We start from the raw sequence: 16,659 nt of genomic DNA, 5'->3' as shown, positions 1-16,659 counted from the left end.
AGAACTGGAAGTGGGTTCTTTTCTTTTGCCTTAATGTCCCATCCCTGGCCTGTATCTCTCTAAACCCAGCGTACGAAAGATACCTCACGACTAGGTGAGGGCAGCAGGCACTACGGCAGCTTTGACTCAACTGAAAGAACCCTAAACCAGCTTAAGAGGCAGCGTGCTGACCTGGGACTGTCAGGGCACTATACCCTCAGTCTCCCTTTCTGCCTTTGGGTGAGTTTAACGCACAAGCCGCATACACCCACGTGCCAGGCGGTGGCAGGAGGCGGGGCCACAGGCTGTGTAGACCAGAGGAGGCAGGAGAACCAGCTGTTCTGGCCTGTGTCTGTCCCGCCCTGAGTCATGGGTTTTTCCAAGAGTCACCCTTGTTTAGATACAGACTCAATCAGTATTTAAGGAGGCAAGCATTGCAGAAGCCACAGCAGAAGCCCTTCTTTACTATGAGCCCACAGCAAGCCTGCAAGGTACCCAAGAGTCCTCCATTCAATGGCTAGGAAACAGACTCAGAGAGGTTAAGCCACTTCTTCAATCAACACCTCCACATAGGCCCTTTCAATGCCCCAGCTCACCTGGGTGATCAAAGTTGAACTGGCCCTTCAGGGCTTTGGCCTTCTGCTCTGAAGTGAGGGCGCGGTAGAAGCTGTCCTGGCTCAGGATGACCACCTGCTTCTGGCGATAGTCCACCTCGTTCTGCCCCAGAAGCTGCACGATCTTAGCACAGACGGAAGACTGCAAGGAGAGAAGAGAGCAGTGCAGACCACAGGGTGAGGCCCAGTCACCGAGCTGACTGTGTGTGTCCCGAGCAAGGGCCTTTGCAAGGAAGAATGCAAAGGCTACCACCACAGATGATGGAGTAGGGGAAGGGAGGATATGTCTGCTGAGAAGGAATTCAGGGGGCCCAGAAGTCTCTTCCTCCCCCATTCCTTAACACAAATTACTATGCTGAAGTATCCACAGTGATGACGTGGGGACGAGGGCAGTAATCTCTACTTCTATTTCATAAAGCCTTCCCCAAAGCCGCAAATAAAAGGTGATGCTATTTTATCCTTTACTGCCACCCTAGTATAGATACACAAAAAAGACAGCAGAAATTAGGGAAAGGGCACAGTGATGATGTGCTGATGGGCCAAAGGGCTGCTGGGTCATGAAATGACTGAGCATTTTCAAGACATCTCAGCCCTTACACATCTCTTTATATCAAAGGAATCTCAGCTGGTTGGCAGTGAGGCCAAGGCCTTGGCTTCCCTCCTACTTCAGTCTTTCGCTCTGGCCTACAGCCACAGTACACAAGGCAACCTTCTCACAGATGTATGCCCCCACTTCTGGAGCTGCAGACATAAACATCACCAATACTGCAAACAGTAGGGCATCCTAATTAGGAGGAGGGACACCAGCTCCCAGTGAACTTGAACCTACATACTTGTAATACACATATCTGACTTCTTTTCTCTCCAGTGAACACACACTCTTTGTAAAAGGAAAAGTATACAAACAAGTGCATTCAAAAGAATGAGATAGTCGGGACTTCCCGGGCAGTCCAGTGCATAAGATTTTGCCTTCCAACGCAGGAAGTGTGGGTTTGATCCCTGGTCAGGGAACTAAGATTCTACGTGCCTTGTGGCCGGGAAAACAAACAAACAAACAAACAAAAAAAAAACCATAAAACAGCAGCAATATTGTGAAAAATTCAGTAAAGAATTTTAGGGCTTCCTTGGTGGTCCAGTGGTCTGCCTGCCTCTCACCATGTTCAATCCCTGGTCCAGGAAGATCCCACATGCTGCGGAACAACTAAGCCCCTAGGCCGTAACTACTGAGCCATGCACACTGCAACAAAGCCTCCCCACTCACCACAACTAGAGAAAGCCCACACACAGCAACGAAGATTTAGTGCAGCTAAAATTTCTTTAAAAAATGAAACAAAAATTTTTTAAAGAATTTTTAAATGGTCCACATCAATAAAGATCTTTTTAAAAATGAGATAGTGAAGGATTGTATTTATCAAATAACTGACTTCTTCCTCATTTGCTACAAAGATCAACTGAAAAATAAGAATGTCTACATCACAAAACCTCTAGAAGATGTAATGGAAGTCCCCTTATGGAACTGGCTGACCTGATTATAAGCGATGAAACAATGAGCACAGTTGAAAGATGAAAGAAGGAGAGGTTTCTTGGGCTCATCCTTAGAAATCTTACAGTTGAGACTATTTTACCAATTCATTTTAACAGGGAAAAGCCAGGGAACTTTTAACTAAAAGTTACAATTCATATGAAGAATGTATTCGATTCGTCCAAGCATAAGGAAAACTCGCTATTCCTGTTGTACTACTCAATGTAAATCAAAACTATTTTGCACAGTATGTCCTGTTGTATAAGTTGTGAAACACACTAGCATTTTATAAGGATCTGTGGGAGAATAATATTTTGGCTCAACTGTTAGAAAGTTCTTTTACTTTGACATTTTTGCATATTAATACACAGATAAAACATTTAAACTACTTAGGATTTTTGGAACGACAGATGTGCCACACAAAAAAAATCATAGGAAGATATAAAGCTTGCATATGACTTAAACTAGATTCAAAAATGAAAATGCTGTAACAAACCAAGGGTTCTATGCGGTTAAAAACTTGTTAGGTTTTTATACTTGTATAGGTCCATAATTTCCTTTTCCTAGCTTCCATCTGCTTCTTGTATCGTAAAGCTATGAGTGGGGAATGCTTATACCTGCAGTTTTCACTAGTAAATAGAATTCCTTCTAGAAGTCCAAAGAACTCGGGCTTTCCTGGTAGCTCAATGGTGAAGAATCCACCTGCCAACACAGAAGACACAGGTTTGATCCCTGATCTGGGGAGATTCCACATGCCTCAGAGCAACTAAGCCCGAGCGCTACAACTCCTGAGCCTGTGCTCTAGACCTCATACGCCTCAGCTACTGAAGCCCACGTGCCTGGAGCCCGTACCCTCCAACATGAGGCGCCACTGCAATGAGCAGGCTGTGCACCACAAACAGTGAGCAGCCCCCGCTTGCCACAACTAGAGAAAAGCCCACTCAGCAACAAAGACCCAGCATAGCCAAGAATAAATACATAAATAAAAAATTTTTAAAAGAAAGTCAGCGGGAGGAAGTGAGACAAATTTGGAGTTTGGGGTTAACATATACACGCCACTATATATGAAGTAGATAAACAATAAGGATTTACTGTATAGCACAGGAAACTACAGTATCTTGTAAAACCTACAGAGGAAAAGAATCTGGAAAACAGAAGTATAACTGAATCATTTTGCTGCACATCTGAAGCTAACACAACACTGCAAATCAACTATACTCCAAAAAAAACAGGTAATCAGAAGTTTCAAGGCAAGGCTCCCTTGGTGGCTCCTTCCTTACTTCCCTGGAATAAGGTGGTAAAGAATCCACCTGACAATGCAGAAAACACAGGGTTCCATCCCTGGTCCAGGAAGATCCCACCTGCAACCGGGTCCCTGCGCCTCAACTATTGAGCCTGTGCTCTAGAGCCCGGGCGTTGCAACTATGGAGCCCACGTGCCGCAGCGAGTGAAGCCTGCACGCCTACAGCCCACACTTCAGAACAGAAGTCACCACACAGCTCCACTGTAGGAGAGCAGCCTCACTTCCTAAAACTAGAGAAAAGCCTGTGCAGCAACAAAGACCCAGCAGAGCCAAAAACAAATAAGTAAATAAACAAAATTAGTTTTTTTAAGTACTAAAAAAAGAGAGAGAAAGAAAGTTCCAAGGTATACGAAACCCTTTATCGTTCAGGAGATAAATACGACTGCATGAACGAGCAAAGAAACACCAGCCTCTAAGTTAATCTACATTTTTCTAGTATTTTCTTCTCCCTGAAACTTTTGTTAAAAATGGGCCCAGAATATCTAGATAACTGCTGAATCAGGGAGAGGTTCATTGTATTATTCTGTCTTCTGGCGCTTAGGTCTGAATCTTTACACAATCAGAAGGAAGAAGTGCTACAGAGGACTTCTGCAATGAGTAAATACTTAAGTCCCTCCTTTTATGTCTTCTTCACTTTTAATTTCCCTTTTCTCCAATCCTGCCCTCTTCAAAAGGATGAAATGGAGCTGTAAGGTGTCTTCTTCTCTTAGGAAAGGGTTTGAGATAGGAAAAAAATGACTAGGGCCTGGAGAAGGGAAAGTCTACCCACTCCAGTATACTGGCCTGGAGAATTCCATGGACTGTATGGGGTCGCAAAGAGTTGGACAGGACTGAGCGACCGACTTTCACTTTCTCCAGTACTCTTGCCTGGAAAATCCCATGGATGGAGGAGCCTGGTGGGCTGCAGTCCATGAGGTCCGTAAGAGTTGGACACGACCGAGCGACTTCACTTTCACTTTTCACTTGCATGCATTGGAGAAGGAAATGGCAACCCGCTCCAGTGTTCTTGCCTGGAGAATCCCAAGGACGGGGGAGCCTGGTGGGCTGCCGTCTATGAGGTCACACAGAGTCGGACACGACTGAAGTGACTTAGCAGCAGTAGCAGGGCTTGAGAAGAAGGCAAGCAATCATGAGCTTCTAGAATGCTAAAAATGGGAGATGGTACAACTGCTGTGGTGAGCTAAGACTTATTAATAACTATAGTTACAAAAACACAAGTACCATATGATGCCACTTACATGAGGTATCTAGAGTAGTCAGATTCATAGAAAGTAGAATGGAGACGGCCAGGGGCTCGGGGGAGTTGCATAATGGATATAATTTATTACAGGATGAAACAGTTCTGGAGATTGGGGCCCAAAGCAAATATACTTAACATTACTGAACTATATGCTTAAATATTATTTTTAAGACAGTAAATTTTATGCTATTAGGTTGGTGCAAAAGTGGTTTTGCATTGCTGAAAATGTGGTTTTGCATTGCTGAACTTTGCTTTTTGATATTGGAATACATTCTTAAATGCAGTTATGTTATATATCATTTTAATGCACATTTCTCCATTTTTACGCTACAGGAATAAACAAACTTATTTCTTGTTGGCTAATATGTGTTAATTATAATGGTTCCTATTTTCATTCATAATGATGTGTTTGACCCTAGTTATGATGATTTAAAATTCACTTCCTAAAACTGCAATTACTTTTGTACCAACCTAATATGTATATTTTATCACAATTAAAAATAATAATTCATATAAGAAGAATGTGCCTTTAGAGGTAGTTTCTTCCTATGTGCTAGTTGCGTGATGTGTGCTCAGTTGTGCTGGAATCTTTGTGACCCCATGGACTGAAGCCTGCCAGGCTCCTCTGTCCATGGGATTTCCCAGGCAAGAATACTGGAGTGGGTTGCCATTTCCTCCTCCAGGGGATCTTCCCAACCCAGGGACGGAACCCAAGTCTCTTGTGCCTCCTGCACTGGCAGGCGGATTCTTTACCACTCAGCCCCCAGGGAAGCCCACACTGGGCTCAGTATTTTTAAATCATTCCATTTCCTATTACAACTTTGTATGCTGGCCGTTATTATTATACCCACTCGGTGCAGACTGAGGTGAAGAGAGGCACAGCCCAAGGCCAGCTGCAGGGGAGCCAGGACTCTCACCAGGAGCCCCACTCTGGACCTACTTACTCTACTTTCAGCTAAACCTCACCAGCAAACTGGCACTGCTCATGGAGCTGGGAGGAAACTTAGTTGCACATAGTGCAATGTATCCTGAACAGACTCTGTCCCTGCCACTTTTAGCAGGCTATTTTAGCGGGGGCGGTGGGCGGGGCGGGGGGGGGGTGGTTTGCAGGGACACACAATAACAAGTCAGCTTAGGGTTGCTGTCTGAATACAAAATTAAGATCAATATGAGGTTACTTTTAGAAAAAGAAAAAAGATTAAATGGAAGAATCAGTGAAGATAATTTACAATTTCTTCACTACTATGCCATTTTGAAGATATTATCTCACTTAATTCTTTTACAAAAGATATAGTTTTATCTTTTTTTCCACCTTAATGAGGAAACTGAAGCTTAGAGATTTCAGTTAAGCCAAACAACTTGCTCAAAGGTCATGGAGCTGAATCTCAAGCCTAACTGCAGATCTTCTAACTGCAAAGGCACAATTCTTTTCACTATTCTAGAACTGAAGCAGCTTTGGCATCACCCCCAATATTCTATATAAATTTACTCCACTTCCAGAGAACAGGGAGGGAACTACTTAGACATGTAATACTGTTTTGTCACACTGTATCATTAAAGTCAACTTTCACAGAATATCAAAAAGAAGCTAAAAAGCACACACACACACACACACACACATATTCAAGGTATTTAGTCTTAAGGATTGTGTTCAAAGAATCCAGCCAGTAATGTTGGGGGGCCTAGAAAATTCTTCGAAGAAAAGTCTATAGGATTAAGTCTCGCAAACAGCTACTCCGGTGATGGAGAACCACTCACAATGCCTTTCAGATTCCTTCCTGTGCTGTAGTTTCTAGAACATGCCAACCCTGGACTTCATCATTAGGCCAGTGCTCAGATGTGCTGACCACTGTGGCAGTCTCTCTTCCCAGAGACGCCTCTCACTCGGGAAGCCCCAGGAGAGCTCAGTCACCAGCGAACCAATGGACCCTTCCAGCTAGTGGTTTCCAACAGGGCGGCTATTGGGTCCTCACTGGTTCCCATTTTGCTCCAAGCAGTACAGCGATTTCCTAAATTGATTCTCACAGAGGAGGGGGCTCAGATAGCCTAGACACTAAGATGGTGTCTAGAAATGTCTAGTGTGTCTGTGTCTTCCAAGATCTTCCTTAAGATCCTCTTGTCCAACCCCAATACTGCCTGGTGAGGAAAACAGAGCAGAAGAACCGCCAACCACCCCAACACACAACCTGGAAAAAGCCCCAGCTGGTCAGCTCAGAGCAACTCAGGTCAGCACTGCAAGGGCTTCGGGCTGGTATGTCCTCAGGAGACAGGGTAGGTATTTCTCAAGGCAACTTTACAGGAGAGTGCGGGATTCCGTCAAGCTGTCTGTGCTGCTCAGAGGAAGCTGTGTCATCATGAGAGAGAGCTCAGATGGAGGAAAGTCTAGCACTGTCACGGCCTGGGGCTTACAGCGGCCAGCCAGCTCCAGGTGAGGCGCCTGTGGCATCTCTCCCTCCCAGCCCTTCAGGATGGGTTGTGGATATCAGTTAATACCTGCTCTGACGGCACCATCCAGCAGCTAAGAGTGCAAGAAGACCCTATCTAACTCCTTCACTCTGGGACTGCGTATAAGTCACCTCAATAAATCTTGACAGAAGCTCTCCCTGTCACTATCATTAAGTAAGAAACACACCACTAACCTATATGGTGTCCAGCATGCCCCCAGACATTACATCACTCCTTTGAAGGCAGGGGTTCCTCTCCATGCAGCTCAGAAGCTCTAATTCACAAGTATGAGAAAACCAAAGCCCCAGTAATCTGCCCTGAGACAGAACAAAGCTCAAACCTGCTGACTCAATTCCTGGTCAAACCATCTATGCGGAAGCAATAGGGAGGCGCCACTCAATGCTTCTGTAAGGCCAACCAACCGTGGGGCCATGGATGACCCCAGAACACATGCACTGCTAAGTTGGTTCTGCTAGCTCCCATACAGTTATACACAAACACAAACAACTAAGATCTGAACCAGAAACTCACTAAGTTGCTATATAACACAATAACTAAGAGCTCCTGGAGCACAGCGACCAGTTGTGACTCGGCTTTTATTCCAGGGCTTGGCAGGCCTTGGCACCTGGCGGGCTCACTCAAATGTGGTTAGATGAATGACCACAGGGAATGTCTGAATCCAGCAGAGTACCTTTTTCTTTTCCCTTCAGATCTGGAGTTTCAAATATATAGTTTGCCCTGTTCATCCTTAGCATCAGTCTTGACTCCATGCTGTAGTACATAACATACTCAGAGATAACTAGTTGTGTAACCAAATCTCAGTCCCTGAGTTTTAGCTGAGCACATGACCACATTTCCCAGCTTCCCTTATAGCTTGTGATTGTACTAAGTTCTGACCAATTAGACAAGTAGAGGTGTGAAGCAGAAGCTTCTGGAATCTCCTGAAAGGATAAGGGTCACCTTTTGACTCTCTCCTTCCTGTTGGCTAGAAGAAAACTTGACGGCTGGAGCTCAAGCAGCCACTTTGTAAAATCATTATCATGCTAACTAAGGTAGTGGGGCAGCTAAATAAAGGAGCCACAGACTCCAGATCATAGAAGTAATACAGTAATGAGGTAAATTATCTTGTTTAAACCCTACTGTTTGAAATTTTCCATCACTTTCAACTTAAATAATACTAATGTCAACACCCACATATCCAGTATACCTTAGTGCAAATGTTCTCTGGAAAGCTATGGTAATTCTCCTGTCCTGGGGCAAGAGAGTGCCTTATTCATCACAATTTGCCACAAGCATCCCCTCAACCAAATAATTTCTTTGTTTTAAAAGGTGAGGTGGGAATGTTTGCCTCAACCAGTGTCCCAGACCACCTGCTAGCCTCTCTCTGTGTATTCATCCTAATGTGTCAGAGTAGTATCATCCCCATCTTTCAGCACCTTGCTTGTGCTGCAGGCCAAGCTCTCCACAGAGGAAGCCATGACTGGTAGGGGTAAAATCAGATTATAAACAGTACTAAATGAAAAACTTCCCAGAATAGAAACTCTTGGTTTTAATTCCTGATTTGTGTTGGTAGTAGAAAGGTAGTCCAGCCTAGAAAACCCCAGGTGTTAGCCTGCACCTGAGAAAAACTCTGGTTGATCAACAGTCACCGATATAAACATATTCCCAGGACTTTTCAGTGAACTCGGAATCCAAGCTCTACTCCTAGCAAAGACATTTAAAATAATTCACGTCTAGGTTTGTAGAATTATAGTTGGCTCTGTTCTCTTTGGAGTCATGAACCCTGACAGAGAGACTCCCTCAAAGAATACTTACTCGTGAAACTAAACTGGTTCAGAATCAACTGAGGGATGACGAACAACAGTGAACATCCAAACGCCAGGGGCTGTTCTAAGGAGTTTACATTTACTACGCTATTTAATCTTCAAATCAATTTCATGAGGTGCACGTTCTTCTTATGCCCATTTAACAGAAGAAATGGAGGCACAGAGGGGTAGATTAAGTGACGTGGCCCAAGATCAGATGCCAAGAGAGCAGCTGAGCTGGTCTTCAAACTCACGCAGGCTGGCTTCAGGACGCCAGACCTCAGCAACCACCACACCACCTGCCTTGCCACTGCGTCAGAAGGGGCCGGGGACCTCTTCTCGTGAGAGACACAGTGACCTACCACGCAGGTGCAGTGGCCACAGTGTATAATACAGGAGCTGCTGGGAACGAACACTCTCAGCAAGGCTCGGTAATTTCCTTTCCTTGGGCTCTGCAAAGCACAGGCTTGCTGGACTTCCTTAGAAGTTAGTTTTCCTGAGAAATATTTTACTAGGAAAACAGTAAGACAAGTCACTTCTGATCCACACTCTGCTGTACATGTGAAACTAACACAAAATTGTAAAATAACTATATTTTTCCTATTTCTATATCCTATTTTCTATTAGGAAATAAAATATTTCCTACATTTTTCCTATATAGAGAAAACTCTATATTTCCCTATTTTTCAATAGGAAAAAAAACAGGAGAGGGACTGCTGCCCATGGTCCTTATGTGAAGCCAAGTTCCACTTTAATCCACAGCCTGGTGGCAGGTATTAACCTGCCACCAACACAGGTGAAACATTAGGCAAGAGACGGGGCCCGTGCTCAAGCGGTGATGCGGGCCTCAGCGCTGGCCGACACTCATTCAGTACAAAACAGTGGCTGACTTCAACCTCCTGTGCTGATTTTGAGCCTGAATATAAAATCTGTGGACACTTCTTTGTATTCCCCGCAGGACATACACAAAAGACACCACCTCCACTCTCCCCTCCCCCCCCAAAATTGAATGCATCTCGGCTGATTGCTGGCTTTGATGAATTTGCTCCTCGTGAAGCCCTCTGCAAAAGACAGAAGCCAAGAAGGGGAGTGCTGGAGGGTCAGCTCCCACTGCCTCGTGGATACACGTGAAGCTGGATCTCTTTCCTTTCCCTTTTACTTGAGGGGCAGGAGATAAGCAAGGAGGGTAAAACCCAGACGACCGAACTCCCTGTTCGAGGGAAAAACAAGCACATCCTTGGACAAGGTGTACCAAAACCCACCCACTTTGTACAGTTTGGCTTACGAAGCAAGGATAATATGCCTGTTGCAAAAATTATGGCCCAAGACTTGAAGTCCTTCTGGAGAGAAGCACAAAAAGAAAGGCGACTCCCTTCTGTTCTTAGAAAAGTGAACGGATACAGGCAAGCACAATGTGCCAGTGGGATCCCCGGCTGGATCTCTGCAAATTGAAGCCCACACATGAGTAAACATTTAACAAGGACTTAACAGCACAAGAGTGCTTTGTTGTACGAAGTATACTTGAGTTAACTCTTCCTTTCCAGCAGTCCTTATCCAAATTGTGGAAAACCACAAGTTAGACTATCTGGCTCTCAAAAGATTGCTTCTTCAATTTTCTCTTTAAGTTTCCTCCAGCACCCCTGTCTAACTGCAGCACAGCAGGGGGAGGAAACCGAAAGTGTGTGCCAGGCACCCACTTCCCCTTCTTTTTGGAAAGGCTCTTTCACTGTCCTCGAAAACCCAACTTCCTATTCATCCCTCACAGCCTCTGAAGAAAGGGCTTCAAATCTTCTGTTAAGAGATTCAACTTCCTCAAGTTGTCCTTTCCAGATTTTGACGTACTTATCATTCATCAGCCACCTCCTTGGTCACCAAACTCCTCTGAAATCCAAAAACAAGTTAATAAATAAAAGAATTGTTACAGACCATGTTACTCTGAAAAGGAGTATAGTGAAGGGACTTTCCTGGTGGTCCAGGGATTAAGAATCCGCCTGCCAACGCAGGGGGCGCGGGTTCGATCTCTGATCCAGGAAGATTCCACACGCAGTGGGGCAACTAAGCCTGGAGCCACAACTGCTAAAGCCTGTGCTCTAGAGCCGGTGCTCCAGGAGAGAAGTCACCACAGTGAGAAGCCTGAACGCCTCAGCCACAACGTAGCCCCCACTTCCTGCAATGAGGGAACGCCGGCATGAGCGCTGAAGACCTAGCGCAGCCAAAAATAAGAAATTAACTTAAAAACTAAAAATAATTTTATAAAAGAAAAGAAGTGTAAGTGGCTCATCTCCCCAGGAAAACAATTTGACACTTTCTTTAAAGACTAAACATGCATCAACCATATGATCTTGCAATTGTACTCCTTCCTGGGCATTTATCCCAGAGAAATGAAAACATGTTCACACAAAGACATGTACACATATGTTCATAGAAGCTTCAGTCCTAACAGTCAGAAGTTGGAAATCACCCAGATGTTCTCCAGTAGGTGAACGCTTAAACAAACTGGTGTACCCACACGACAGAGCACCACTGAATAATGAAAAGGAATGAACGTCTACCCGTAGCAATCTCCAGAGAATTATGCTAGGGCGGAAAAAAGGCAATCTCAAAAGGCTACGGAACGTATGCTTCCATTTATATTAACATTCTAGCAACGACAAAATTATGGAAATGGAGAAAGTTCCTGGTTGACAGGGATGAGGGATGAGGCAGAAGGGCAGTGGTGGGAGAAAGCAGGGATGGCTAATAATGGGCAACACGGAGGAGGGATCCTGTGGTGATGAAATGTTCCGTGTTTTCACTTTATCCATGTCAGTGCCCTGTAAGATCCTACAAGATCCTACCACTGGGGAAACTGAGTAAAGGGTACATGGGATCTGTATTATTTTTTTACAACTGTAGTATGAATCTACAATTATCTCTCACAAAAACTTTATTTATTAAAAAAAAAAAAATCAATGACCATCCATCTTTTGTGATTCAACTACTGCCATGGGTTGAATTGTGATCCCCCAAAAGCTATGACCATGTCCTAACCCCTGGAATCTCAGAATGCGAGACCTTATTTGGAATAAAGTTCTTTGCAAATGCAACTGAGACTGCGGATCTCAAGATGACGCCATCCTTGGAACGGAGGAACCCTAAACCCAGTGACAAGTGTCCTTGTAACAAAGAGAAAAGAAAGAAACAGACGTGAGGGGATGCCAAATGAAGATGAAGCTAGAGACTGGAGAGATGAGAGAAGCTGGAGACTGAGGAACTCCACCAGAACTAGGAGAGAAGCATGCACCAGATTCTCCTGCAGAAGGAACCAAGGCTGTCTAACATCTATATTTTGGACTTCTGGCCTCCAGAAATACAAGAGAATAAATTTCCATTGTTTTAAACCACCAACTTTGTGATGATTTGTTACTGCAGCCCTAGGAAACTAATACATTTGACATTTTTCAATGAGTGGGTTCAATTTCTCTCTTTTTTTAAATCACAGAAAATATGAGCAAGTCCTTAACTTCTATTTATGTATATTCCTGGACATAATTTTTCCCGCCCCCCCTGCAGAGGATATAGGCCGTAAGGACATGTATCATTTCACTCTACAATCTTTTCTGCAGTGTTTTCCCTGGTATTTTGTTTGTTCTAACTATAAACTATTACTAGGTGGCATATAGGAGTGTCCACTCATCAAATATCCTGGTTAATAATTATCATACGTGCTAAACAGGCTCAATCAACTTTCAAAGGTTCCTTAAAAGAAGCCATACTGACTAACAGGCTAAGTTTACTGTTTCCTTGGTAACTAAGAATTTGCTTTTAGATCTTGCAATGTGCTTCAGGGTCTTCAAAATGAGTAGTAATTACTAGGCTGAAGATACACAAAAAGTACTGTTTTGTATCTTGAGAGAAATACCCTAAGCTTCTGGCTTCTGAGCAGGCCAAGATGGACAAAAACTACCGATTAACCATGAAGTTTTAAGAAGGTGGAAAATGGATCTTTTGAATCAGGCTTGATTTCTGACTGTACCGCACCAGTTATGTTCAGAAAACGCGACCTCTCAGACCGTAACTATCCCTGCAGTACACGGTGGGACTGACAGCCATTCCGCAAGTGGGCTGCAGGGGTTATCAAGTTAGTGTACACAGCAGTGGCTAACAGAAAATGCATGCTCAATAAAAATTATTCTTGTCTCTAAATCTCCTTAAACTTTCATTTATATATATTTATACAAATATGTTAAATGGATAACCAACAAGGACCTACTGTATAGCACAGGGGACTCAGCTCAAAGTTATGTGGCAGCCTGGATGGGAGGGGAGTTTGGAGGAGAATGGATATGTGTATATGTATCACTAAGTACCGGAAACTATCACAACATTATTAACTGGCTATACTTCAATATAAAATTAAAAGTTTTAAAAAATAAAAAACAAAATCTGAGCTGAAATTCCGGGTTATATTTTCTCTGCTTTTAGTTTTTAATCTTTTTTTTTTTTTTGTACCTACTTATTTCTATTACCCTTTTCCAGGCAGTTAGGTTTTTAAGAGGCAATATCTATGGTACATAGTACAAGATCTAAAAGGTATGAAACAGCAGAATGTGATTCGCCTTTTTCCCACCCCACATCCAACCACCTTTGACTTCCTTAAAAACTGTTTTCAGTGTTCATATACATCGTTTGAGAAGTGGTCATGTCACATAAAAACATAAGCGTGTACAATTCCTCAAAAAAAAAAAAAAAAAAAACCAGTATAATGCAATGCTGTGTGTACCTTCATTTACTCATATATCTTGAAGATTTTCCCAGTGCATTTAAGGCCACTTCCTTTACAAGTACATACATTCCACTGTAAGAAGGAATTGCAGCTAGTCTTCCACTGACAAGGATTTTAATTGTGCTCAACTTTTTCTAAAACAAGCACTCTGTATGGCCATACGTATATACCTGTGAGAAATGGGATATTTCCTGCCATACCAGTAAACAAAGAATGTTACAGTCCCCAGCAATTACAGCCACAGATGGTGAGCTGGTGACCCCTGAGGGAACTCAGGAAGGAAAGAATACCTGCCATCCAGCAGTCATCAGACTGCTGCCACTACCTACAGTGAGTCCTGAGGAAACTGAAGGCGTGAAAACAGGGTAATGAGGGACATATCAAAGGAATGGCTTCAGTGAGCCCAGATTCTTGCATCTTCCCATACACAGAAAAGCACTACATCCGTTAACTTGGGATTCCTGGTTTTCTTTCACTAACAACCATCTTTTGGGACTGTGCTGGTAGTGCAGTGGAGAAGAATCTGCCTGCCAATGCAGGGGACGCAGGTTAGATCCCTAGTCCAGGAAGTCTCCATAGACCAACGAAGCCCACACACCACAACCACTGGTCCTGTGTTCCAGAGCTCGAGCCACAACCACTGCACCCACGTGCTGCGACCACGGAGCCGCAACTACTGAGCCCACGCTCCAGAGCTCGAAAACCGCAACTACCGAAGCCCACGCACCTAGCACCTACGCTCTGCAATGAGAGAAGCCACTTCAATGAGAAGCCTGTGCATCCCAACCAAGAACAGACGCTGCTCATCACAATGAGAGAAAGCCCAAGTGCAGCCACAAAGACCCAGTACAGCCAAAAATAAATAACATCATCTTTTGATGCTTTTTGCAACTCTGTTGTTGCAAAACTTCTATATAACAGGGATCTTCTTTCGCTGCCTCAGCGCAGCTCTCTCAGGGTTACTTGAGATGCTGCTTCCCAGGCTCGAAGTCCTAAATATTCCCACAGGATAAAACAAAATATTCCCATGGGATAAAACATACTCGTCAACTTTTAAGTTGTGAATATTTTTTTTAAGCCAACAACTGTCAGATTAATTTCTGCTACTGGATCTGCTAGGCAAAGAATCTGTATTTTTTAATTTCCATACATAAGCCCAGATAACCCCCACCATCAATGATTTACATACACCTATTTACTCATATCTGAAATTCTAACTTAATCCTCTCTGCTGCTGCTGCTGCTGCTAAGTCGTTTCAGTTGTGTCCAACTCTGTGCGACCCCATAAACGGCAACCCACCAGGCTCCCCCGTCCCTGAGATTCTCCAGGCAAGAACACTGGAGTGGGTTGCCATTTCCTTCTCCAATGCATGAAAGGAAAAGTGAAAATGAAGTCGCTCAGTCGTGCCCGACTCTTAGTGACCCCCTCTCTACCTATTTAATTTACATTTCTATTTTATATGAGGCAAAGCATCATAAGCCTTCTGTTATTCTTTTTCTGAAAACTGTCTGTTGATATCTTATCCTCACTCTCTGTTAAGTTGCTGGTCTTTTCTCATTGAAAAGCTCTTGATTTCTATTCAGAAAACGGACTCATTTCTCATTTGTATCACAAATATCCTTTCCAGTGAACTGCCTTTTTCCTTTAAAAAATGTGATGTTTCCTAAAGAAATTTTTTATTTGTATAGTTAAATTGACTAGCTTTCTAAAAACTTTTATCATGTTCTACTTTAAAAAGTTGCATCTATGAGGATTCCCAGGTGGCTCAGTGGTAAAGAATCTGTCTGCAATGCAGGAGACGCCCAAGACACCACTTCTATTCCTGGGTCAGGAAGATGTTCTCACGCAGAAATGTATAGTAAACTCTCCCATATTTTATTCTTCTCAGGTATCCTTTCTTTCTCTTCAACTCCTAAGATGGAACCAGCTCAAAGGAGGGCCACAAGAGGGCACCAGTCCAGCGGCTCTCTGAACCCTGAAGCTGCAGGCCAGACACCCAGGGCACACCCAGGGCAACAACGGAAAGGAAATGAGATCTAACCAAGTGGGTTGTAAGGAACTTCCTGTGCACATACAAAGAGCTACAGAAAAACCTGCAGCTGTGTCCCTCTGGAATTCATCCTGAAAGACACAGAAGATCTGTTTTCAACCCTCTGGCCCACAGCTGCACACATGGTGAGATCAGACTTGAGCTGTGGCACAACTTCTAGGGCAAAAATCTGCAGCAGGTTTAGAGTCCATCAGAGATCAAGGCCATGTGTAAAGTGACCTTTCTTTCAAACACAAGGTATGTCTTCCCACCTCACACAGGGTATTCCACTAAAAGTGTGAAATCCTGTTTCTTCTCTACTGGGTCAAACAGCTAATGTAAGTACACACATCCTCACAAAAAAACCCCTCCACAAACTAATGGGGAATTTCAGGCCAAACAAACCTCCTATAAAGAACACATATATAACTAAAAATAGAAGATTAAGAAGCACATTAAATATCATGTATTTTCAAGTTACTTTTTTTTAATTTACTTAAATTGGGAGAAAATTGCTTTACGATATCGTGTTGGTTTCTGCCATATGCAAATCAGTCATAATTTTATATTTATATATATATATACACAAAAAGGCAAAATGGTTGTCTGACGAGGCCTTACAAATAGCTGAGAAAAGAAAATAAGCGAAAGGCAAAGGACAAAAGGAAAGATTTGAATGCAGAGTTCCGAAGAACAGCGAGGAGAGAAAAGAAAGCCTTCCTCGGTGATCAATGCAAAGAAATAGAGGAAAACAATAGAATGGGAAAGACTAGAGATCTCTTCAAGAAAATTAGAGATACCAAGGGAACATTTCATGCAAAGAACAGAAATGGTATGGACCTAACAGAAGCAGAAGATATTAAGAAGAGGTGGCAAGAATACACAGAAGAACTATACGAAAAAGATCTTCATGACCCAGATAATCATGACGGTGTGATCACTCACCACAAAGTGAT

General features: G+C 43.4%; 1 protein-coding gene across 2 annotated transcripts in view; it reads right to left on the bottom strand.

The window, feature by feature from the left end:
- The window catches only part of UCK2 (uridine-cytidine kinase 2), a 78,158-nt gene that overhangs the window by 21,529 nt on the left and 39,970 nt on the right, over positions 1–16,659 (bottom strand). For both annotated transcript variants that reach the window (XM_086393854.1, XM_086393855.1), the window contains exon 2: positions 576–735. In XM_086393854.1, coding sequence (XP_086249980.1) covers positions 576–735 — 160 coding nt within the window. The remainder of the gene's footprint in view (positions 1–575; positions 736–16,659) is intronic.

Source organism: Bos grunniens, chromosome 3, assembly GCF_055505025.1.
Source record: "Bos grunniens cultivar Pamir isolate PY7600 chromosome 3, Bosgru_T2T1.0, whole genome shotgun sequence".
In the NCBI taxonomy this organism is placed as follows: Eukaryota; Metazoa; Chordata; class Mammalia; order Artiodactyla; family Bovidae; genus Bos; species Bos grunniens.
This window is presented reverse-complemented; position numbering and strand designations above follow the sequence as displayed.